Source organism: Barbus barbus (genome assembly GCF_936440315.1).
Source record: "Barbus barbus genome assembly, chromosome: 29".
NCBI classification, from domain to species: Eukaryota; Metazoa; Chordata; class Actinopteri; order Cypriniformes; family Cyprinidae; genus Barbus; species Barbus barbus.
The window spans coordinates 450,487-476,063 of record NC_136757.1 but is presented as its reverse complement, the minus strand read 5'-3'; the positions used below and the strand labels follow the sequence as shown (position 1 = coordinate 476,063).

Below are 25,577 nucleotides of genomic sequence, written 5' to 3'. Positions count from 1 at the left end.
ACCTTTGACAAGTCAGTACCCAGAAGCTTTGTTTCAGAATATAAAACTCTTTACTTAATTTGTGTATCTTTTTCTAGATTATCTTTGCAGATGAGTGCACAGAAGCAGAGGGGCAGCACTGGCACATGAGACATTTCTGCTGTTATGAGTGTGAGGCCCCACTAGGGGGTCAGCGCTACATCATGCGGGAGGGACATCCTCACTGCTGCAACTGCTTTGAGTCACTTTATACAGAATACTGTGACTCTTGTGGAGAGCACATAGGTAAGGAAGGACCTCTATGAATCTTGTTTTCTTTCTTCCCTCATTACAGTACAACTTCTTCTGGGTTTTGCTTTTGTTCAGGTAGAATTATAAAAATGATTCCACAAATGAGTGCTGCAAATCAGCACTGCATGCAGCAAATTGAACAAATATAATATATGTTTTTTTTATTTTCTAAGATCACAGTATATTACACACATACCCACATATCTTATGGCTATCTATAAATGAACAAATGCACATACATGAATGCACAGCCATTTGCATTTCTAGTATCCATGACATGAATTTGCTGTTGTGTTTCCTTAGACTGCTATTTTCGACTTTTATTCACAAATTTAAGATGTTTGATCAATTCTAAATTACACTAAACTAGCCCTAAATGACAGATTACACTTACAAGTATGGTTGGACTGCATTTGTGTCAGAGAGTCACCCCGCATCTGAATATGTCTACTTCCCTTCTATACTGCAATAAAATAATGCAATAAAAGCATGTTAAATAAGTAGTTTGTCTGAGTTCACACTATTCATAAAACATTCTGCGAAACCTGCCCAGATGACCTACCACTTCTTCTGAAAATTAAAATAAAATAAATTTAGATGCTAACATTGTTGTCTATGACGTGTAGTGATGGGTACTCACGTTGATGATGTTATGATTTTGGATCACGTGTCACTTAAAGTGTGGTTATGAGTACATCACTGTAAGGTCTGTTTGGGGTTCTGTTTCATGATCATGTTTTCATGTCTTTTATTTTGAAGTTTAGTCATGGTTCCTGGTTGTTTCATGCTTCCCTTGCCCTAATGTCTTTATGCTATTGGTTCCCTTGTTCTTTGTGTTACGTTCTGATTGGTTCTCTTGTACATTGTGTCATGTTCTGATTTTTTGGTTTTTGTCATGTGTCCAGTCTTGTTTACTATGGCTGTGTCCAAATTCAGGGTCTGCATCCTTCGGAGTACTCATTTGAAGGATGTTACGTCACAGCGCCGCGACGAAGGCTGTCCAAATTCGTAGGATCCTTCAAATGCGGCCCACAAATACGTCCTCCTTTTCCCCGAATTGGAAGGATGGGTGTGGTGGATCCTTTCCCGTCCTACCTATCCCATAATTCTTTTCGGCAGAGCGTAATGGCGGACGAAGCGAGCGGTAGCGGAGTGGGAGAGGAGTTTCTCTGACAAAACAAGCTAAAGTTTATGCTTTGGCTCAATGAATTTGTAGGAGAAATTAGTAGAATACTTAAAAACAAATAAAAATAGGCTATAATGGCTTACCTGGATGTGACTGTCTTGTAGTCTGATATAAAAAACTCTCCGACAACGAGCAAAGAAAGTATTTAATTTATTTAATTGCTTTATTTCTTCCAAAAGAATTAAAATGAGGAGAATAACTCTTTGTTTGTCCATTTTCCCGCTTCTTGCTTGGCGCTGTCACGGTTGCTAGGCGACAGGATATGAGCAACGGGTAAGGGAGGGAACTGAAAGAAGGGTAGGCTGTCCAAATTCCCAAACACCGACTTCCGGGTTTTGCGGACGTCGGAGGATCCCTCCTCCTTCAACCGGGTAGGAAGGATCCTAAGGAGGATGCAGACCCTGAATTTGGACACAGCCTATAAGTAGCCATGTCGTTGCCTTGTCGTGTATTGATGTTGTAACCTGCTGTTGGTGAGTGTAGTTTGTCCATGCCAAGTCAAGTCTGTTCAAGTCAAGTCAAATCAAGTCACTATTATTTGTATAGTGCTTTTAACAATGCAAACTGTGCAAAGCAGCTTTACATCAGCTTGATATAAAGCTGGTTGGCTTTATATCAGCTTTACAGTATTTAGACGGGGAAATAGTTTGTCGATAAAGTGTCATTCTCCTCTGGCCAGACAAAATCAGCAGTTTAAATCTAGGCTAAAGCAGACTCCGATTGTGCAAAGGACTCATGTGGTTCTTGTGGTCTTGTCCCGATGGCCGTCTAGGAGACAGGGTCTTCACGGGGGATCAATCTCTTAGGCTCATCTAGTTGTCCTGGCTGTAGAGGTCATCTCTAGGTGCTGATCCACCATCTGATCTGGATACGGACTGGATCCGGGTGGCTGCAGTGACCATCTGCTCTGGATACAGTCTGGATCTGGGTGGCTACGGTGACCTCGGAATAAGAAAGAAACAGACTAATATTAGCGTAGATGCCATTCTTCTAACAATGTAACAAGAACATTGAGTTTTGGGGAAATGTTCCCAGTTCCAGTTAACCTAATTAATGCAGTCTAACAATCCTTTAACGGATCTGAATTATAGAAATGCGATAGTGTATTATGTGTACGCCAGGTTAAAGAGATAGGTCTTTAATCTAGATTTAAACTGACAGAGTGTGTCTGCTTCCTGAACAGTGTTAGGTAGATTGTTCCAGAGTTTGGGCGCTAAATAGGAAAACGATCTCCCGCCCGCAGTTGATTGTGATATTCTAGGTATTATCAAATGGCCAGAGTTTTGAGATCACCGGACGTGAAGGACTATAATGCGATAAGAGCTCACTCAAATACTGAGGTGCCAAACCATTCAGGGCCTTATAGCTAATTAGCAAGATCTTAAAATGTATACGCTGTTTAATAGGGAGCCAGTGCAGTGTTGACAGAACCGGGCTAATGTGGTCATACTTCCTGGTTCTAGTAAGAACTCTAGCTGCTGCATTTTGAACCAGTTGGAGTTTGTTTATTGTCATGAGTCCGGGCCCTGCAGTTCTGCCTTTCTCCACCAGAGGTCACCATCTTCCTTCCTCCCGGACTTCATTCCCCTAACTCCACTCAGCTGCCACATTACACACACCTGTCACATTATTACAGTCATTACACCCGCACCTGTTCCCCATTGCCACAGACTATATAGTCTCCCTTCTCTCACCACTCGGCCTGGTTGCATTATTTGTTAATTGTTTGGTAAATGTGTTATAGTGATTTTGTTTCTAGTGTTTGGCTCTGGTCTGGGATACATGCACTTTGTTGCCGTTTGTATCCCAGTCCTTTTCTGTTTTACTTTTTTTGTGCCGTGTTGGCCTTTTTGTTTCAATTAAAGAGCACCTTCCCTGCATCTGGACCCTGACTCCGTCTTTTTCGCGGCACTTCCTCGCCGTTGCGTGACAGTTTATTAAACGTGCAGAGCAACCACCCAATAAAGCATTACAATAATCTAGCCTCAATGTCATGAATGCATGAATTAATGTTTCTGCATATATATTTTTAAGATGGAAAAATGCAGTTTTACAAATGCTAGAAACATGTTTTTCGAAGTTAAGATTGCTATCAAGAAGTACGCCTAGGTTCCTAACTGATGACGAAGCATTTACAGAGCAGCCATCAAGTATTAGACATTGATCTAGGTTATTACATGCACAAGTTTTTGGTCCATTAATTAACCTCTGTTTTTTACAGAATTTAGCAGTAAGAAATTGCTTGTCATCCAGTTTTTGATATCAACTATACATTCCGTTAGTTTTGCAAATTGGTAAGTTTCATCAGGTCACGAAGAAATATTGAGCTTGGTATCATCAGCATAACAGTGAAAGCTAACACCATGTTTCCTAATGATATCTCCCAAGGGTAACATATAAAGCGTGAAAAGTAAGGGGCTAAGCACTGAGCCTTGAAGTACTCCATACTGCTCTTGTGATTGGTATGATACCTCTTCATTTACTGCCACAATTTGATGGCGGTCAGATAAGTACGATTTGAACCATGCCAGTGCACTTCCTCTAATGCCAACATCATTTTCTAGTCCATTTAAAAGAATGTTGTGGTCGATAGTGTCAAATGCAGCGCTACGATCCAGTAGCACTAATAGAGAGATACAACCATGATCAGATGATCTGAGTCTCAGTACTATGATATGGTCTAAAACCTGACTATAAATCCTCACATATATAATTTTTCTCTAAGAAGGAACATAGTTGTGATGATACTACATTTTCTCAAATCTTTGACAGAAAAGGGAGATTCAGGATCGGTCTGTAATTAATTAACTCTTTGGGGTCAAGTTGTGTTTTTTTAATGAGAGGCTTAATAACAGCCAGTTTGAAGGTTTTTGGGACATATCCTAATGACGATGAGTCAATAGTATTCAGAAGAGGATCTATTACTTCTGGAAGCACCTCTTTTAGGAACTTAGATGGAAGAGGGTCTAACATACAGGTTGTTGGTTTAGATGATTTAACAAGTTATGCAATTCTTCATTTCCAATAGAAGAGAATGAGTGGAATTGTTCCTCAGGGGATCTATAGTGCACTATCTGATGCGATACTGTGGCTGACAGCTGCATGGTTACAATTGTATCTCTAATAGTTTCGATCTTGGAAGTAAAGTAGTTCATAAAGTCATTACTACTGTGCTGCTGGGTAATGTCTGCACCTGCTGATGTTATATATTTTGCCACTGTATTGTATAAATACTTGGGGTTGTGTTTGTTTTCTTCTAAAAGAGATGTAAAATAAGCAGATCTAGCAGTTTTTAAGGCTTTCCTGTAGGAGAGAGTATTTTCCCACCAAGCAATATGAAATACTTCTAATTTTGTTTTTCTCCAGCTGCACTCCATTTTCTGGGCTGCTCTCTTTAGGGCCAGAGTGTGCTCATTATACCACGGTGTTGGACTCTTTTCCTTAATCTTCCTTAAGCGTAACGGAGCAACCGTATCTAAAGTGCTGGAAAAGAGAGAGTCCATAGTTTCTGTTACATCATCAAGTTGTTCTGAGCTATTGGATATGCTGAGGAACCGAGATAAGTCAGGAAGATTATTTAAAAAGCAGTATTTTATGGTAGAAGTGATCAGAATCAGAAATAACTTTTATACAAGGAATTTGTTTTAGTGTCATAAGCTTCCAGTTCACATAGACAACAACGAAACACAGACAATAAAAATAAGATGAGAAAAAAACAAATACACATATGTAAATATAAATAAACAAAAAAATGAAAAATAAAAAAATAATTGAAACAATGATTGTATATGCAGTTGTGCAGTAGATGATAGAATGGGATAGAAGGAGATACAGGGATGTACAAGGATGGAGGTGGTAGCAAATAAATATAAGGCTATTGCACATTGTTATTGCATAATGGGGGAGGGGGGCATTTAACTGTTCATAAGTTAGATTGCCTGGGGGAAGAAACTGTTCTTGTGCCTGGCTGTCCTGGTAACTGTGGCTCTGTAGCGTCGGCCAGATGGCAAAAGATCAAAAAGGGGATGAATTGGATGTGAAGGATCCAGAGTGATTTTCTGAGCCCTTTTCCTCACTCTGGATGTATACAGTTCTTGGAGGGTGGGCAGGGGGCACCGATAATCCGTTCAGCAGTCCGAACCGTTCTCTGTAGTCTTCTGATCCCTGATTTTGTAGCTGAGCCAAACCAGACAGTTATTGATGTGCACAGGATGGACTTAATGACGGCTGAGTAGAACTGTTTCAGCAGCTCCTGTGGCAGGTTAAAGGTTCCTGAGCTGGCGAATGAAGTACAACCTTTGTCAGGCTTTTTTTTACAATGGAGTTGATGTGAGTGTCCCAAATCAGGTCCTAAAAGATGATGGATTCCAGGAACTTGAATGTCTCCACTGCAATCACAGTGCTGTCTATGATGGTGAGTGGGGAGAGTGCAGGAGGGTTTCTCCTGAAGTCCACTATCATCTCCACAGTTGTGAGCGTGTTGAGCTCTAAGTTGTTTAGACTGTACCAGACAGCCAGCTCTTTTACCTCCTGTCTGTAGACAGACTTGTCATCGTCCTGGATGAGGCCGATGAGTGTGGTGTTGTCTGCAAACCTCAGGAGCTTGACAGAGGTGTCTTTAGAGGTGCAGTCGTTGGTGTACAGAGAGAAGAGCAGTGGGGAAAGAACACAGCCCTGAGGGGCACCGGTGTTGGTGGAGCGGCTGTTTGACATGAATTTCCCCAGTCTCATTAGTTGCTGCCTATCTGTCAGAAAGCTGGTGATCCACTGACAGATAGAGCTAGGGACAGAGAGCTGGGTTAGTTTGGTCTGGAGGAGTGTTGGGATGATGGTGTTGAAGGCCGAACTAAAGTCCACAAACAGGATCCTCACATAAGTCCCTGATTTGTCCGGGTGTTGCAGGATGTAATGCAGTCCCGTGTTGACTGCATCATCCACGGACCTGTTTGTTCGGTAAGCAAACTGCAGGGGGTCCAGTAAGGGTCCAGTGATGTCCTTCAGATAAGCCAGAACCAGTTTTTCAAATGATTTCATGACGACAGACGTTAAAGCCACAGGTCTGTAGTCTTTAAGTCCTGTTATCTTGGGTTTCTTTAGAACAGGGATGATGGTGGAGCATTTGAAGCAGGAAGGAACTTCACACAGCTCCAGTGATCTGTTGAAGATCTGTGTGAAGATGGGGCTCAGCTGGTCAGCACAGGTTTTCAAGCAGGCTGGTGTCACACCGTCTGGGCCTGGTGCCTTCCTTCTCTTGTTCTTCCTGAAGACCTGGCGCACATCTTCTTCACTGATCTGAAGTACAGGAGTGGGGGAGAGGGGGGTTGCAGGAGGTGTTAATGGTTGTGTAGCGAGATGGTCAGGACGGGTGTGGGGGGTTTCAAATCTACAATAAAACTCATTCAGATCTTCAGCAAGTTGTGGATTCACCTCAGTGCTGGGGGATGGTGTCCTGTACTTGATGGCTTTCAGGCCTTTCCACGCTGAAGTGGAGTCATTGGAATTGAACTGATCTTCCAGGTTTTTAGCATAGCTTCTTTTAGCCACTCTAATCCCCTTATTCAGTGTGTTCCTGGCCTGATTGTACAAGACTCTGTCCCCATTTAGGCGTCCTCTTTGGCCTGACGAAGGTGTCTGAGTTTTACTGTAAACCATGGCTTATCATTGTTGAATGTTACCTAACTCCTGGTGGGAATGCATAAATCCTCGCAGTAACTGATATATGAAGTTACAGTCTCTGTGAGCTCGTCCAGATTGGTGGCAGCAGCTTCAAAATCACTCCAATCATTAAGGTCGAGACAGGCTTGTAAAATCCGCTCTGTCTCGTTGGTCCATTTCTTTACAGTCCTGACCACAGGTTTAGCAGATTTAAGTTTTTTTTGCCTGTAGGTTGGTATAAGATGAACCAGGCAGTGGTCAGAGAGCCGCAAAGCTGCCCATGGGACAGAGTGATATGCATCCTTTATTGCTGTGTAACAGTGATCCAGTATATTACTTTCTCTGGTGGGACATGTAACATGCTGTCTGTATTTTGGCAGTTCACGTGAGAGATTTGCTTGGTTAAAGTCCCCAAGAATGATTAAAACAGAGTCTGGGTGTTGTTGGTCTGTGTCTGTGATCAGATCAGCGAGTTTCTGTAAAGCTGATCTCACGTGAGTTTGCGGTGGAATGTAAATACTCACGAGAATGAACGAGCAAATCTCCCGCGGTGAATAGAAAGGCCTACAGTTGATGAAAAGCGATCTTCTTTAACACCGTTACATCTCTACACCACCTTTCATTGATGTAAAAGCACGTCCCGTCGCTGCACGATTTCCCCGTTCATTCTGCGCCGATCAGCTGGAAATTAGGCAGATGTAACACATTGTCTGGAATGGTGTCGCTCAGTCAGGTTTCCGTGAAACATTCATCCGGGAAAGCAGAAGGAGTTTTTCCGTTTTGTTGGGTAGAGAGCGGAGATTCGCCAGATGAATGCCAGGCAACTGTATTCGAAATCCGCACCCTCTGAGCTTCACGAGCGCATCGGCTCGCTTCCCCTGTCTGCGCGTCCTGCGTTTGATCAGTGCCACCGCTGCGCTGACCACTATGTCCAGCAAAACATCCGAATAATCGAAAACCGGTAGATTTTGTGGTGTGTTCTTCCGAATGTTCAGCAGTTCCTCTCTGGCCAAACTGATCGTGTTTGAGAAACAAAAAACAGGAAAAGCTAACAAAAACACCAAAACAACTGGACAGCGAAGCACCATGGTGCCATCTTGGAGTATGACCTTGAGTATGACCAAAGATGGTGATGGTTCTACCATATTTGTAACATGGAGTTGGCTTTACAGCTTTAGCTATATGGAAATTACACAAAACTAGATAATGATCTGAGATATCATCGCTCTGCTGCAGTACATCAATTCCATATGACAGTATTAAATCTAGAATATGATTTCGACAATGAGTAGGTCCTGACACGTGTTGTTTAACACCAGTAGAGTTTATAATGTCTATAAATGCTGATCCCAACAAATATATTTTTCACTATCAACATGGATATTAAAAACACCAGCAATTAGGACTTTATCTGCAGCCAGCACTAACTCAGAGTCAAGTCAAGTCAAGTCTCGGATTATGTTTGTATTTTGGATTTCACATTTGTAAATAAACTGCACTTGGGTTCATCACTACCCTCGCCTTCAGTGGACTCCTCATTACAGAATACACGACCATCACCATTCATTGGTTATTAGAGCGATATATTGACTATGCTTTTGTTGCTGGCTGGTTCACCTTTTACTATGAGAGTTGCGGATGAGGAGCCCCGCAATTGTGCTGTACCTGCACCACAGCATTTTCACGTCCCGACCTTCATGTCAGGAGTTGTTCACATCATGCCTGCCAAGCCAGAGTCTGCTCACATCATGCCTGCCAAACCAGAGTCTGCTCACGTCATGCCTTCTACGCCAAAGCATGCTCGCCTCATGCCAGTTAAGTTAAAGTTTATTCATGTCATGTCCAAGCCTGATCACATCATGTCTGCCAAGCCAGTCTGCTAACGTCATGTCTGCTACTCCAGGGCCTGCTCACGTCATGTCTGCTACTCCAGGGCCTGCTCACGTCATGTCTGCTACTTCAGAGCATGCTCACGTTATGCTGACCACTCAAGAGATTCTTCACAACATGGCCTCCATTCAAGAGCTTAGTTGCAAGATGGCTGCCACTCAAGAGTCTCTTCGGAAAATGGCCACCGTTCTAGAGTCTCTTCACGTCTCAGCTGATCGTCCAGAGTCTCGTCAGGTCTCAGCTGATCTTCCAGAGTCTCGTCATAACATGGCCGCCATTTCAGAGTCTGCTCACGTCAAGACTGCTACGCAAGTCAAGATGGCCACCACACCTGATTCCCTGGCCAAGATGGCTGCCGAAATTTCCCCAGAGGATTTTTTTTTTGGAGGGGGGGCATAGTACCCAAGCTCCTGCGGATGCAGACCTTGGGCCAGGACTTAAAAGACTGATTACTAGTGTGTTGGACCCACCACTGATGTCAGTGCGAGCGGCTGACATTCCAGTGGTCTCTTTGCTCTCAGGCCCAGCAGGCATCCCATTGTCTGCTGCACTGCCCATAATGGCGGTTGCCGTTTTGAGTGTGTGGGCTGCACACTGCACTCCTGAGGCCTCTGTCCACGAGTCTGCTCCAGAGGCCTCTCCTGTCCACGAGTCTGCTCCTGAGGCCTCTCCTGTCCATGTATTCACTCCAGTGCCTCCAGAGGTGGCGGCTTCTGCTACAGAACCTCCAGAGGAAGTGGCGTCCACTGCAGAAACTCCAGAGGTTGGCAGCTTCCGCTGCAGAACCTCCAGAGGGGTTGACGCCCACTCATGAACTCACTGCCTGTACTGTCATGGCCACAGAGGCCATCCATGAATTCCCTGCTCTGCCTGCTCCACCATGGCTCCCTGCTCTGCCTGTTCCACCATGGCTCCCTGTTCCGCCATGGCTCCCTGCTCTGTCTGCTCCGCCATTGCTCCAGGTCCTGTTCCTGGCCCTCCATCCCGCCCCCTGGACTACTTCTGCTCTGCCACCCTCCTGGACTTGTGTGTTTTGGGTGGTTCTATGCGTCTGGAGCCACCTTTTTGAGGGGGGAATATGTAAGGTCTGTTTTGTGTTCTGTTTCATGTTCATGTTTTTTACTTTGAAGTTTAGTCATGGTTCCTGTTTGTTTCATGCTTCCCTTGCCCTCATGTATTTATGCTATTGGTTCCCTTGTTCTTTGTGTCACATTCTGATTGGTTCTCTTGTTCACTGTGTCATGTTCTGATTGGTTGGTTCTTGTCATGTGTCCAGTCTTGTTTGCTATACGTAGCCATGTCGTTGCCTTTGTTCCTTGTTGTGTATTGATGTTGTAACCTGTTGTTGGTGAGTCTAGTTTGTCCATGCTAAGTCAAATCTGTTCAAGTCAAGTCTTGGATTGTTTGTATTTTGGATTTCACATTAGTAAATAAACTGCACTTGGGTTCATCACTACGCTCGCCTTCAGTGGACTCCTCATTGCAATCACAAAATAAAGATGGGTGGGATACCTAACTTGTAGAACCTTAACTGCATTATCAACACAAGGAAGACACAAGTGTAATAAAATAAATTGTATAGACAAAAGATAGACAAAATATAGACAAGAGTAATCAACAACTACTAAATGAATACCATGAATAGGAATCAGTATAGGACACAATAATGCCAAGGTCTCTAGAAGAGGTTTGGATAGGTGATAGTTACGGGTGTAGGTGCAGAAGGTCCTTAGCTGGGAACACTCAAGCAAAGGTACCTTGGAGTGAAAGGTTGCTCGCCGGAGCTTAACCTTTTCGCAAATGTCTGTGTGTCTTCTGCCTGTCTGGGCTAGAGACCCAGAATTTGGTCGATCCGCTTTGTCTCTCTAGGATGGAAATTCGGGACGTGCTGCATCTGTTGTTGTCTCACTGGACGAAGACTCTGAAGTCTGAACATAAATGATCTCTTTCCTCGCAGGCTGGAGCTCAGAACGTGGTCATATCTGTTGCTGCCTCAAAGCTGGAGACTCAGGTCTTGGTATCTGTTGGTCAGTTGGCCAGTTCACCTCAAACTCCATCACCCTGAACATAGGAGCCCCACAGGGCTGTGTCCTGAGTCCCCTGCTCTACTCTCTCTACACGCATGACTGCGTGTCCTCTCACAGCTCCACATCTATTGTCAAATTCGCTGATGATACTGTGGTTCTGGGCCTCATCTCCAACAACGATGAGACCGCTTACTTGGACGAGGTAGAGAGACTCACATCATGGTGCCAGGACAACTGTCTCTCTCTGAATGTGAGCAAAACTAAAGAGCTGATCATGGACTTTAGGAAGAGACAGCAGCAGCCCTACACTCCTCTTATGATCAGTGGGACCCCTGTGGAGAGAGTGAGTAGCTTCAAGTACCTCGGTGTAAACATCTCCGAGAACCTGACTTGGACTACACACATCCAAACACAGGTTAAGAAAGCCAGGCAAACAAAACTGTACCATCTGCGACAGCTGAGGAAATGCAGGGTCTCACCAGCAATCCTGAAAACTTTCTATTCAGGGACCATAGAAAGTGTATTGACTCAGTGCATCTCAGTGTGGTATGGAAACAGCTCAAATCAGGACTGCAAAGCACTACAGAGAGTTGTGCGCTTAGCTGAGCGCATCTCAGGGTCTGCTCTCCCCTCTCTGCAGGACATCTACCTCAAACGCTGCAAAAATAGAGCTGTCAAAATTATCAAGGACTCAAATCACCCTGGTACCCGTCTATTCACTTTGCTTCCGTCTGGTAAGCGCTTCCGTAGCCTGATGGCAAAAACTGAGAGACCCAGGAGGAGCTTCTTCCCCCAGGCCATCAGGCTCCTAAACTCTAACTCTGTGTGATAACATCACATGACTCCATGTAAATATCACCATATCAATAGCTATTCATAATTTTTCTCTACCTCATATTGCTGCTATTTAAATACCCTGGACAACTTTTTGCACATTCCTGTTATATTACTATTTATGTCAACAACATACTGACCTGCACATTTATATTTATATTTTTTATTTTATTTTATTCTCTTATTTTTTCTACTTTTATTTTCTTAATATCTGTATACTTTATAATTGCACTGTCCTTGGAGCGGACCTGACCTACATTTCACTGCTGGTTATACCCTGTGTAATTGTGTATGTGACGACTAAAAATCTTGAATCTGTTATTGCCTCTTCCCTCATGGGCCAGAGGTTCAGAACGTGTTGATCTGTTAGTGTCTCACCCTTGCAGGCCGGAGACTCAGATCTGTGTAGCTGTTATTGTCCCTTCCTTCGCAGGACTGAGACTCAGAACAATGTATCTGCTAACATCTTTTCCATTGCAGCACCTAGACTCAGAACGGAGGTGTTTCTGTAAAGTGTCTCTATGGAAGTGCTGGAGACTCAGAAGAGAGTAACTCAGAGAGTAACGCAGCCCACACACAAGGAGTAGGCTTCATGTTGTCCAAGCAGGCACAGAGGGTTCTAATTGGATGGGAGGCGCATGGCCCCAGGATCATCACAGCATCTTTCCATACCAAGAGGAGGAGGATCAAGATGAACATCGTTCAGTGCTACGCTCCAACGAACAACAATGAAGAGGAAGATAAAGATCAGTTCTACAATACATTGTCATTTTGCAGCCTCTTTTCTCCAAAGCGACTTACAATTGGGGAATAGATAAAGCGATTCATCTTGAAGAGGCAATCAGACAGACGAAGTGCTCGTAACAATAAGTCTCAGGCATTGTTCAAATAAGTACAAGCTCGCAAGGGAAGGAATATATAACAAGAAAGATAAAGTGTTTTTTTGTTTTGTTTTTAGTTTAGGATGAAGTCAAATAGTGTCGAAAGAGATGAGTTTTCAGTTGTTGCTTGAAGATTGACAGGGATCCAGCACTTCGGATAGGGGTAGGAAGATCATTCCACCAGCCAGGAATGGTGAACGAGAATGTTCTGGATAGTGATTTTGAGCCTCTCTGTGACGGTACCACGAGGCATCGCTCTCTAGCAGATCTTAGACTTCTGGAGGGGATGTAGATTCGTAATAGTGCGTGGAAGTAGGGGGGTGCTGAGCCTGTGGTTGTTCTATATGCAAGCATCAGTGTCTTGAACTTGCGACTGGTAGCTAGTGCAAGGAGATAAAGAGAGGTGTAACATGGGCCCTTTTGGGCTCATTGAAGACCAGCTGTGCCGCTGCATTCTGAATCATTTGTAGAGGTTTGATTGTGTTTGATGGAAGTCCAGCCAGAAGAGCATTGCAGTAGTCCAGCCTAGAAATGACAAGGGCCTGCTCTGTCAGAAAGGTCCTGATCTTTCTGATGTTGTGCAGTGCAAACCTGCAAGATCGAGCAGTCTTTGCAATGTGCTCTTTGAAGGTCAGCTGGTCATCAAAGATTACACCAAGATTTCTGACAGAAGTTGATGGGGTAATTGTTGAAAAACCTAACTGGATCGTGAAGTCATGCTGTAGAGTTGGAGTGGCAGGGAAGACAAGAAGCTCAGTCTTTGCCAGGTTGAGCTGTAGGTGATGTTCTTTCATTCATGCCGAGATGTTCGGCAGGCAGGCTGAGATCCGTGCAGCTACCGTTGGATCATCTGGTTGAAAAGAGAGATAGAGCTGTGTGTCATCAGTGTAGCAATGTTAGGAGAATCCATGTGCCTGTATGATGGGACCCAGTGATGTAGTGTATGTGGAGAAGAGGAGGGGTCCAAGAACCGATCCATGAGGAACCCCAGTGACCAGTTGATGTGCTTTGGATACCTCCCCTAGAGACCTGGAGGACGACCAAGACCACCCTTAGGAAAGTCCAGACCTTCATCAACAGCTGCCTCAGAAGGATCCTCCAGATCCGCTTGCCTGACACCATCAGTAACGCTAACCTTTGGGATAGAACCTGCCAACTGGAGATGGGGCTGGATAGGGCATACATTGCGTAAACCGCCAACACGATTCACCAGGCAGGCACTGAGGTGGAAACCTCAGGGAAAGTGGAAGAGAGGCCATCCAAGAAAAACCTGGCAGTGTGACCTTAAAGATGACACCACAATGTTGGGTTATACCTGGCGACAGCTGGATAGAATGGCCCAGGACAGAGGACTCTGGAGATCTGTTGTTGACGGCCCATACCCTGATAGGGGTGATGGGTAGTAAGTAAAATCGGCTGTAAGGAAAATGGCTTGAGGGAGAAATTGGTTCTCTAGGAATGACCCTGCTGGCTAGTTCCTAGAACTAAGTTCCTAGAAATACGCGGTGCAAAAGCCCTGTTTAGTGAGTGCCAGTGAGCCTCCCCAAATGAACACTTTAAACTGGTGCACCAGCAATCAGTGCCTTGTACACTTATGTGTAGCTGGGGCAGCGCCCACCGTAGAATACTGCAAAAAATGGCAGCACTGAACCAACAGGGCAGTAAATCCAGTTTGCACTCTTAACTGGATCCAGATTGCACTCCTCAACATGACCCAAATAACTGGCACTTAAAAGCATAGAGTCCACTTGTAGAGAGAGCTCTTAAAGAGGTCATCGGATGCAAAATTCACTTTTACATGTCGTATGAACATAAATGTGTGTTGGCAGTGTGTGTACACATCCACCCCATAATGATAAAAATTCACCCACTGTTTTTTTTAAATCCCCCAAAATAATAACCCCTTTCTCAAATCAAGCCGTTCTCAGATGCTTGGCTGTGTGACATCACACGTACCCAGGCTGCTCCCACAATAGTTGATTGACACTGGCGTTTTACCTTAGACCCGCCCTGAGTGAACTGGAAAGAGTTTGCCATTGTTTCGATGCTGGAGCAGGTGTAGACAAGAATGTCTCCTAAGTGATCGAGGTGTTCTGTTGTTGGATGTAGTAATGATCATAGCAGTCATCGTTTACTCCCGACATCTGAGCCACTGAAGACGCAGTGGATTACGTTTGTTCTTGAAGGGAATGCTCCCCCTGATCTACCTAAATGTATCTATGTTCGCACAAAACATTCGTGATCCAGCTTCACCTACAGAAGAAGTGAGTATAAGGTGTTTTACGAATCTTGCAAATTGCCTTTCCTAATGATGTGCTTGTTAGCAAGTACTGTGGCTAAAGTAAACAGTATGGCTCATCACCCACAGAAGAGAGGGGTGGGGTGAGCAGAGCTCATTAGCATTTAAAGAGACATGCAACAAAACCGGTCGCTGTGAAAGGAGCTGTTTTTGACAAGGTAAAAAAGGTGTTGTTTTACACTACCATTGAGAGTTTTTTTAACCAAATTATGTTATAGACTTTTCATTAACCTGTTAGCCTGCACCAGAGCGACCTCGCACTGAACGATCTTTGTTTGCATGTGTAATTGTTTTCTAATAGAATAAATGAAACGGGACAAAGTTAATCTTGACAAACTTTATATCATTCTGAGGGTCTAAGCCTCAAGCATCGACGACAGATCGCTGTTTTTCGATGGAAAGCTTATAAGGAATGAGTGGCACAAATTTGCTACATTTGTGTAAGCAGTACACATCCAAACACGCAGAGTAAAAAAGCCGTACGTACCTTTATCATTGTAATAACGAGCCACAAACGCGTCCACTGCTGAAATCCCAGTTTAGTTAGAGAGGTAAGGGTCCACAGAAAAACATCCCAGCGAGCACTTTTAGTCCAGCGAAACAATAACGTTGTAATAAGGATGAATATTCCTTTGTTTACATTTCATTTCTTCAGAGAGTTATTGTTCGCGTCCGTTATGGAATAAATTACGCTCAAAAACAGCGTCTTGGTGGTAAAAAAACAAAACGATGTTGTAGAATACGGTCTTACAAATATAATGAGACCGTCTACGGAAAAAAAAGTCTCAGAAAAGCGGAATATAGATTATTTGAATTTGGCGCTCCCTCCTGCCGGCAGTGACGCTTCTGTGACGCACGCTGTCATCTGAGCGGGGCATAACTTAGCGATCTGCTTTATCCATAAAAAACTGTTTTTTTTTTCTTCTACATTTTTTATATGTGTGTGTGTGTGTATTGTGTGGGGAATGTGGCCGTGTCTGCATGATTATAATCTGTATGGACGCACATCAGCGTGTTTATTAGCGACTCTATGACGGCTATCATTGTGATTCATTGATCAGCTATTATTGATTATATGGCCCATCTGTTTGATTATAATCTGAATGGAAGCACATCAGCGTGTGTTTACTGACTCTATGACCATGTCTGGCAATATCACTTCACGTCTGGCAGTGATATTTATCATTGTAATAACGAATAACGAAGAATACTTCAGTATACATACTATATACAAAGCATTTTTTTTCTATTTTTTTTCCTTTTTTATTACTCAAATAATTATTTTTGTATTTTTTAGTGCTCAAATAAATCTGTCTATTATTTTATAATTGAAAAACTATGCAGGAACATGTACAATGACTAAAATAGCTTGTATAATTCTGTAATCCATTTGGTGGTTATTTTTCCTCAAACAGGGGGGTGGGGGGACCATAAATAGTTTCAGAAAAAATATTGCAGGAATCTCATTTTTCATGGTATCTTCTTCAAATTTGAAATATGAACACATGAGACGCATGGCTTTCGATCCATTACTTTTCTGGATTGCTCCAGGACTTATTTCATGTATTTGTATATGAAATAAAAAAACATTCAGTGTGGAAAAATATTTTTCAAGGCACGTCAGTGTCTATAACTTTTTATCTTTTTGAGCATTATCAACTCTGGATGATAGATAGTAAAGCCCAGAGTCTCTTCTTTCAAAAGATACCTAATTTGTTTGTGTAAGCACACTTTGTCACAAACTGTTACCATTTTAATTCAGGTAGGTTATTTTCACCTGCGAGGCCACAAATGGGGTTGAAGGTTAACAGGTTAAGACCCTAAAGGATCATATCAACTTATAGAAAATTCAAATTCAAAATGGTCTCCGTAATCTGACACAAGCTCCTGTTTAAGAGTGATGCAGAAATGCATTTTGACGTGCATACAACACTGCTATATGTACCTTCAGGCCTTGGACAAACCTTGCATTTCTAAGGGGAGAGGTTTGATCTCATCATCATCCAGATCTGATCTCATTATCATCCAGACTGTCTGGAATGACATGAAGAAACAGAACAAACTGAGACAGACTAAATCCAGAAGAACTAAGGCAACGTCTCCAAGACGCTTCAATAAACCTACCTGCAAAGCTACCTGAAAGATAAGTGCATCAAGGGCAAAAGCTGCTTTAGATGCAAAGTATTTTCACACCAAATGTTGATTTAATTTAGTTAATAGAAGTTTTTTTTTTGACAGCATCCTCATTTTACAGCATTTTTACACAAGTGCCTAAAACTTTTAACAGTACTGTAGCTTTGCAGGTAGCTTTTTTGAAGCATCTTTTTTTCCTTATTTTGTCAGTTTCCTGTGTTCATTCAGTATTTAATCATTGTTTATTCTTATCACCTGTTTTTTATTTATTCATCATCTCGTTTGCTCCTTGATTTCCCTGTCTTTATAAGTCATGGGTTCTTCCCTGGTCCTTTGTCTGCTGTTATATGTCTTCCTTTGTTGGATTCTTTGTTGACAGTGTGATTAAAAGATTTGTATTCTGACGAACTCCTCATCTCGTCTCCTCGCTCCCTCGTTCCCATGCTTCAGTGAGTGTGGCAGAACAGCAGACCTCAAAAAGAAGTGAGCGCCGCCTTTTTTCCCCTGTTTTGTTTTCCGTGTTTTTTAGAAGTGTTTTGTTTCCAGCTTGTTTTCCCCTATGGAAACTGCCGATTGTTTCTCCGCCCTAGGCCGCAGAGGGTCAGCCACAAAAACGGTGTTGGATGACGCCTCCGTAAACTCCCTGTTCTGGATCGGGACAAATTACCATCGCCCCATGGACCTCCCAGACACCACTGGACTGAGCTGGAGGGAAGGGATCCTCCAGTGTCTGGAGAGTGTCCATCCCTCAGTCAAGCCTGTCAGCCATCGCTCACTCAAGCCCGCCGCCATTCGCGGCCAATGCAAGCCCGCCGCCGGCCGCCATTGACTCAAGCCCACCGGCCAGTCCACTGTCAAGCCCGCAGGCTCCAACCCCAGAGCTCCTGCATACGGCGCTACCCCCAGAGTTGTCGGTGCCTCTCCTTACTCGCTAGCGCCCTCCAATGCCTGCTCCTCTCTAGCGCCCTCCAGTGCCCACTCCTCGCAAGCACCCTCCAGTGCCCGCTCCTCCAGGGCCCGTTCCAGTACCCGCTCCTCCAGGACCCGTTCCTGTGCCCGTTCCTCCAGAGCGCCCCCCCAGACTTCTTAGATTTCCCCTGGAACATTTTTTTGGGGGGGCCATATGCTGATCTGCCTTGGCCGCCGGAGTGATGCGCTAACTGCTTCATGCCTTTTCTGAATTCCATGTTTATAGTAAAAGCATGTGCTGACTGCTTCATGCCCTCTTTAAAAATTTATGTTTATGGTAAGACCACGCACTGACTGCTTTGTACCTTTCCTGAAATCCTGCACATTCCTATTCTCCTCTGGCCAGACAAAATAAGCAGTTTAAATCTAGGCTAAAGCAGAGTCAGATTGTGCAAAGGACTCATCTATTTCCTGTGGTCTTGTCCTGATGGCCGTCTAGGAAACAGGGTATTCACTTGGGATCAGTCTTTGGGGCTCATCTAATTGTCCTGGTCTCCGCTGACGTTCAGGGCTGTTCAGGCTCTTTGTGAGACTCCTTTCAAGATACCCTGAGCGTGGGGCATTGTTAGGTCTTCTAGCGACTTGGAGAGTAGTACATACTGAGGCCTCCACTCCAAGAGCATGGTTAGACAGTAGTTTGCTAGGTTGTAGGCTTCCTGGGAGCCTCCTTAGACATTGACACTAGTGTGGAGTGTTGCTAGGCCTTCTCTCATTTCGAGAGTTGTTGTTTTGAGTTTATAACTCTTTTTCTGAACAGATATTCTTAGGCTCTCTGGAGCCTCCTTGGATCTTTAAAACGTTGCTGGTGTGCACCTCAGGAATGAAGAATCCTTTAAGTCTTTGACTTAGTTGAGCCATTAAGGCACTCTTACCTTCATTATGGCGGCGTGGGTATCCCGTTCCCGTTCCATCTCTAGAGGATGCAGCTTGAATTCCCATTTGAAAGGGAACCATGGTTATATGCCTAACCTGAGATGTTTTATCCAGTGAATCCCATCTGGCCAAGTGGGAATATGAATAACGTTCATGGAATACTAGGGTCAACATGTTCTGTAATGTTACTTGATTATAAAATGTATCTTCTAGTGCATCGATTTAATGAAGTTGTACTGGAATCATGTTAATACAGAAGTATGTCTGCATATTTTATTAGTATGTGTATTTATTTTATTTGTGCTATCTACTTTGCTAATAATTACTTTTATCATCCACCAAATTGAATAAGACTGGTTAGCTAGCCAACATAAGCTATCACATAAAGTCGTGGCTTAGAGAGTCGGACTCGTAATCGAAAGGTTGCGGGTTCGAGTCCCCGGCCGGCAGGGATTGTAGGTGGGGGGAGTGAATGTACAGCGCTCTCTCTCCACCCTCAATACCACGACTGAGGTGCCCTTGAGCAAGGCACCGAACCCCCAACTGCTCCCCGGGCGCTGCAGCATGGCTGCCCACTGCTCCGGGTGTGTGTTCACGGTGTGTGTGTGTGTGTGTGTGTGTGTGTGTGCATTTGTTCACTACTCACTGGGTGGGTTAAACGCAGAGCACCAATTTCGAGTATGGGTCACCATACTTGACAATACGTCACGACTTTACTTTACTTTACTTTACTTTACTTTACTTTACTTTACTTTATAAATGCTCTCACTATACAGTATCATGCAAAGAGAACGGATTATTTCAAATTTTAGTCTTGAGTAGCCAGATCTAGATAATTTATTGTCAAACTATTGTAACTATTGTTAAAACTATTGTTAAATTTCCATTACCTTATCTGTCCTTAATTACCTTAATTACCTTAGGATAACTATTGTTCCCTTACCTTATCATGTTAAGTCTCTTGTACAATATACGTGTATATATATATATATATATATATACGTAATATACATGTGTATATATATATATATTGCCAATGCTTACTGTGCACGAGCACCAACATGAGCATTAACAGTAGCTGGCTGCAGCTCACTACCACTGGTATCTTATATAAGAAGGGTTCCTTAATTCTCCAGATGGTCCCTTTAAGCATTACTCTACTAACAAAAAGTAAGGATGTGTACAAAATAAACGTATTGAACTTATTTTTATGCATTGTCACACAAAGCTTTGCAACACTGTGCGAAAAATTGTTTTATTTAAAGGTACAACAGCTTGTCACTGGGGAAGTTCCCTTAAAGACATTCATGTGTAGTTAAGATACAAATATGTCTCTTTGAATGTAACACTACACTGCAAAATCTAATCTTTGTGAAAAAATGTGAATGTGAAATGTGAAAATGAATTGAGATCCCAGTACTGTTTTTTTTTCTCCTCACACTACATTTAAATTCATCATCAGCCAACAAGAATTTTTATGTGATGTCTAATGTAATTTTTATGTAATGTGTTTTAGGTATAGACCAAGGTCAGATGGCATATGAAGGTCAACACTGGCATGCCACTGAAGAGTGTTTCAGCTGTGCTCGCTGCAATCAGTCTTTGCTGGGTCGTCCCTTCCTGCCAAAACAAGGTTTAATATACTGTTCCCGTCTCTGCAGCCAAGGGGATGAACCTGAGTTGTCAGACTCCTCAGACTCTGCTTTCCAGAGTGCCCATTCTCGTCAGTCACGCCACAGTGCTCAGATTGGCAAGGATGGGACAAAAGGCAAAGGTGAAGGTTTACGACAAACATCATCTGGCCCTTCACAATTGGTCGGTGATGCAGAGCCTCTAGCTGTTAAAATGGATTTGCTGAGCATCTCCAGCCCAGCTCCCAGCCATACACCCCACCGCACACCAACGAGAACCCCAAGTAAAACCCCAAGTCGGTCTCCAAGTCTGAACCGTGAGCAGCCAGTTTGGGTAAACAGGGATGAGCCTTATTCCTATGAGTCTCAACATAGAGATTCCTCCACATCTCCAAATCCCCATCAGCTACGAAGCCAATGTAGCATGCGTAGTGCTTACCCTCCTTCTCCCAATCAGCCACCCAAGATAGTGAGCAGTCCAGAATCTTGGTCCAAAGAACAACCTGGGAGTAATTCCAAAAAGCCTCCAGTCATGGCTGCTCTGAGGGGCTACTCTTTCAATGAGAACTGGATGCACCATGGCCAGGAACCTGAATTTCATGCTCCTAAGCTCAAAACACAAATGAGCTTCAATGAAGTATCAAGCCGTAATTCTGGATTTTTGGACAAACGCAGTATAAGCATGCAAGGTTTCCCCCGAGAGATGCGTCCTCCATTGCTGAGGAGCAGGCACCAATTTGGGCCAAGCTTTGGTGAACTTACGCCACTAGAACAAACACCAAGAGGTTCTGCTGACTCACTGGCCCTTTCCTACACTACAGGTATGCATGAATTCAGTTAGACTGGTACATATATCATGATATGTCATATCACTACCTGACAGAAGTATGTTCAAAACAAGACATTAATTGGTTTATTCAATCTGTCACACATTTCATGTAGTATAACTATTTCTGATCTCTGTCCATTGTTTGTTTTCAGCAGGAAACTCTTTAGATGGGACCAACAGGCATCAGGAGCACTTCTCTCGATTTTCTATGCCTGACCTGAGTAAAGACTCTAGGGTAAATGTGTCTGATAAAGGTACCATGGGTAAATTAAACTCATCAATGCAGTTCCGCAGCACTGAATCCCTGAGCTCTGTCCCAAGACCTCTTGCTGATATTGGCATGCCTGTCAGAGTAAGGTACCCTCCTCCACTATACTGGGATTCACCTAGAGGTCTAAGTTTTGAGGATCCAGTCAAAGGTCGCATTGGTCTTGCAGGAAGCATGTCCTGTATGCAGGAAGGCAATGCCCAAGCAATGACACCACGTCCAAGACGCACTCAGACACAAGACTCACCCAGACAGCAGCGCCAACGTCAACGTCACCACCGCAAAGGCCACAAAGGTCACAAACACCACTACCGCTCCCGACGCTCTCGGTCAGACAATGCCCTGCATTTAGCCACAGACAATCAGAGTTTCCCTGGGGACCCCATTCATAGATTTCACAATGACTTTGAGCGACCATCCTCGTCAAGAGTGTCTCACAATCTCTTTGGAGCAAATTATGGTTATCGACAACAATTCTTTAGGCCTTGTCCTCGAACCACCTCTGACCTCACCTTGCAGGATCCTGGAGGTCCACAGATTGGACAGTATATGGGTAGGTATGGCGAAACAGTTGAGGATGAAGATCAGTTTTGCTCAACCTGTTCCTCTTCGTCAGAGGTGTCAGAGGATGATGGTTACCTTCTGGGTGAAGTCATTCCACGGCCAGTGCAGTTGCGATACTTTGACAATGAGGAATTGCGACATCGTTATAGTCCTACAGTGATGGGTGGTCACACTCAACTACATACACGCAAACGGCGGAAGAGCAAGAACTGCATCATATCATAAGCAAATGGTAATGTGAGTATCTGAGTGTGTGTATGTGAGAGTGGGTACCAACAGCATACAACAAAAGTTAGTACAGTGAGTACAAACAGACATGCAGATAGATACAACCCATAGGTCCAAAACTGAAAAAGTTCTGACAGGTTATTTTATAACCATGTTCGTGCAGTTAGGTTCATTGGAAAAATCTGTTTTGTTTCAATGACCACATATTATCCACCTTGTGTGTCTGTCATTAAATATGTAGAGTACAGCAGGGCTAAAGGTGCGTAGAGGTAAAAGATACATTTAACTTCATTCTCCTTTACACCACAAGATGACACAAAAATTCACTTCAGTACTTTCCTTAACCACGTTTGACTATGCACAGAAATTTGGCAGAAAGCAACACAAAAATTCTGGCCTACTTTGATCTAATATTCATTTATTTGTTTGTTTGTTTATTTGCTGTTGTAGATTTATGTATCAAATGATAATCAATAATTGACTATATTTTGAGACAATGGTTTTTTTAAGGTTTTTCAGTTTTGTTTAAGATTATTAAAGCAATAGTTTTTACATTAACAGAAGAATATGTAAAAGTCTGTTTTTTGGGGGTAAAAATTGTTGCTGCCCCTGCTGTTGGGGCTAAAGGCACAATAATAAACATGATGAAACAATTAGATTCAGAAGATAAATATGATATATTAAATTGCGTGTCCTTGGAGATAATCACCATATTTATAATGAAACCATCATATTTAAAAAAAATATGGTATAAATTATACATATGATATATATTAACATGATTACACGGTTAGATTCAGATGATAAATACAAAAATGTGATATTTTAATTTGGGTGTCCTTATAGATAGTCACCACATTTGTATTGAAATATGGTATAAATAATTTTTCTTAAGATGTGCCTTTAGCCTTGTTGTACCCTATTCACTTTTTTTGTTTTTGAAGGGCCTGTATTTTCAATATAATTTTTCTAAAGTAATATTTTTTGCTCATAAGAGGAAATGCACTACATATAGAAATAACGCAATTGTTGACAGGTGACAATTTTATTTTAATTGATATCGCACAGGGGTGTACTGACTTCTGTTGTGTACTGCATGTGTTTGTTCTCAATTATCCTGTAACTATGGGTTGAAATCCAGTTAAAGCATGTTTCAGTCATTACATATGTAATAGATGATGTTCTGATCTGAATTCATGTTTACTGTGACTGGAGATTGCACAATGATCAAAAGTATTAACCTCTGTTTATTTGAACAGCACAATGAACTTTATATGTTGATAAAATATGAAATTTGTTTTGTAGAAATTTGTGCAATAACAATATGCGAAATAACTTCATTTCAGAAGAAGTGAAGACTCAGTGGGATTTAACATTCAGAATTAGCATATGGATTTTTAACTTATGAAATGTCTTAAATCGTTGTTCAGTTGCATTACTCTTGAAAAGAATTTGGGATTACTGGTCAGAATATACCATTAACTCCAAAAATCTAATTACAGCCATTGTCTTATCTGTTTTCAGGTTTTTTTTGTTGTGATTCTGATTCTAGTCAAGGGTAAATTCTCTCCTTTCTTTTTTTCCCCTTAATTTTTGGTATAATTTTGTGCCAATACGGTTTACCATAATCCCCATGCTGCTTACTGTTAATTGTTCTAAATAGTTTCCTAGTATGCGCTCTTCATGGTTTTCAACTTGTTTTATTAATGTCGTTTTAAAATTAAACTTTTTAAAAATGTTTATCATTTTGCTGGGCAATGTTGGTTATGGTTTTAAATGCAATATTTTGTCTTTTCCAAAGTCATTTAAATACCATTTACAAATAATATCTTAAAATTAAATGTTTTCATAATGATAAAAAACTATATATATAAATATAATGTAGTATTGTAAAAGTTCTGTAAATATTGTCTTAAATATTTCTATATTTTGTATCCTCAGATGCATTACTTGTATCATATTGTAGAGTGTAGAATTTTACGGTGACTGCATGTGTATCCCCAGTTCATGTCTTGTATGTGAATTAAATAACTATTAACAAACAAACAATGCCTTTAATGAAGTTTCAGATTATTACAATTGAAGTGATCCATTAAAAAGCATATTTTATTTTCTGGACAAATTGTCAGAAATAGGGTGAAACTTTTTCAATCTGAACTGTTCCCTAAGGTTGTGTTTCTTTAAACATTGCTCCAGTTTTGGATAACCCTCTCCTGTGAATTTACTCACAATCTTGTATGTCATCTTAATTGGAATCTTGCATGTAATGCGTTACAATTCTGCAGGTTAGTGGAAGACAGTTAGTTTTATTTGTAAAACATGTAGACAGATATACCGTATATATTATGGTAACACTTTATTTTATCACAAGTGCAACTAACAATTCACATGTGTGTTTTAAGTTTATATACAACAAATTCTGTATTTTTTTACTCTGATGATCACCAATATTTTAAGCTTGTTGCTCAAGGGACAGATGTTGTAGGTACTGTTTGCAAGCAATATAAGGCAGAAAACCTAAAATGCAGACATGTATATCATAATCAAACTATTCATATTCATGAATTTTGTTAATGACATCATGAAAAATCTTTTCTCACTGGTTTTGTGGGATTACAGATGTGGAACATCCTCTGTTTACCAACAAAAGGAATACAAACATGTAATAAAAGTAATTTCATTGACTATGTATATGAAAATAGTTTAAAGAAACACTGATATAGCTAAAGGCATGTTAAAGTGGGGCAAATTTTAAAGTTGAATGCATAGCGTGCTTGAGAAGCAAATAAGTAGCTGGATTTAGCCATGTGTTTGCAGTCTTCACTTGATGGAATGCAGTTGGGAGGTGGATGGAGTGTCTAGCTCTCTGGAATCATACTCATGGATGAAGTGCTCCATGGCCTTGATGCAACGCATGCCAATGTCCCTCAGGTTTTCATGCAGAGACAGCTGAATTGGCTTCTCCAAGGATGGATCCTTGGCCACCAACATCTTCACAACCATGCCAAATGTATCACAGTCCTGCCGATACACCTGTATG

The 25,577-nt window shown here is 42.3% G+C and overlaps 2 protein-coding genes across 4 annotated transcripts in view; one reads left to right on the top strand and one right to left on the bottom strand.

The window, feature by feature from the left end:
• The window catches only part of LOC306848941 (prickle-like protein 2), a gene marked incomplete at both ends in the record, with an annotated part of 52,291 nt that extends 29,757 nt beyond the window's left edge, over positions 1-22,534 (top strand). Inside the window, 3 exons of the mRNA XM_079383732.1 lie at positions 78-264; positions 20,534-21,469; positions 21,633-22,534. Of these exons, the coding sequence (XP_079239858.1) occupies positions 78-264; positions 20,534-21,469; positions 21,633-22,534 (2,025 nt within the window). The remainder of the gene's footprint in view (positions 1-77; positions 265-20,533; positions 21,470-21,632) is intronic.
• A 2,039-nt stretch (positions 22,535-24,573) lies between these two features.
• The window catches only part of LOC306849346 (uncharacterized protein), a 68,295-nt gene continuing 67,291 nt past the window's right edge, over positions 24,574-25,577 (bottom strand). For all 3 annotated transcript variants that reach the window (XM_079384299.1, XM_079384298.1, XM_079384300.1), the window contains one exon: positions 24,574-25,570. Coding sequence is in view for 2 of the 3 variants with exons in the window: in XM_079384298.1 (XP_079240424.1) it covers positions 25,358-25,570 (213 nt within the window). In the remaining variant the exon portion in view is untranslated. The remainder of the gene's footprint in view (positions 25,571-25,577) is intronic.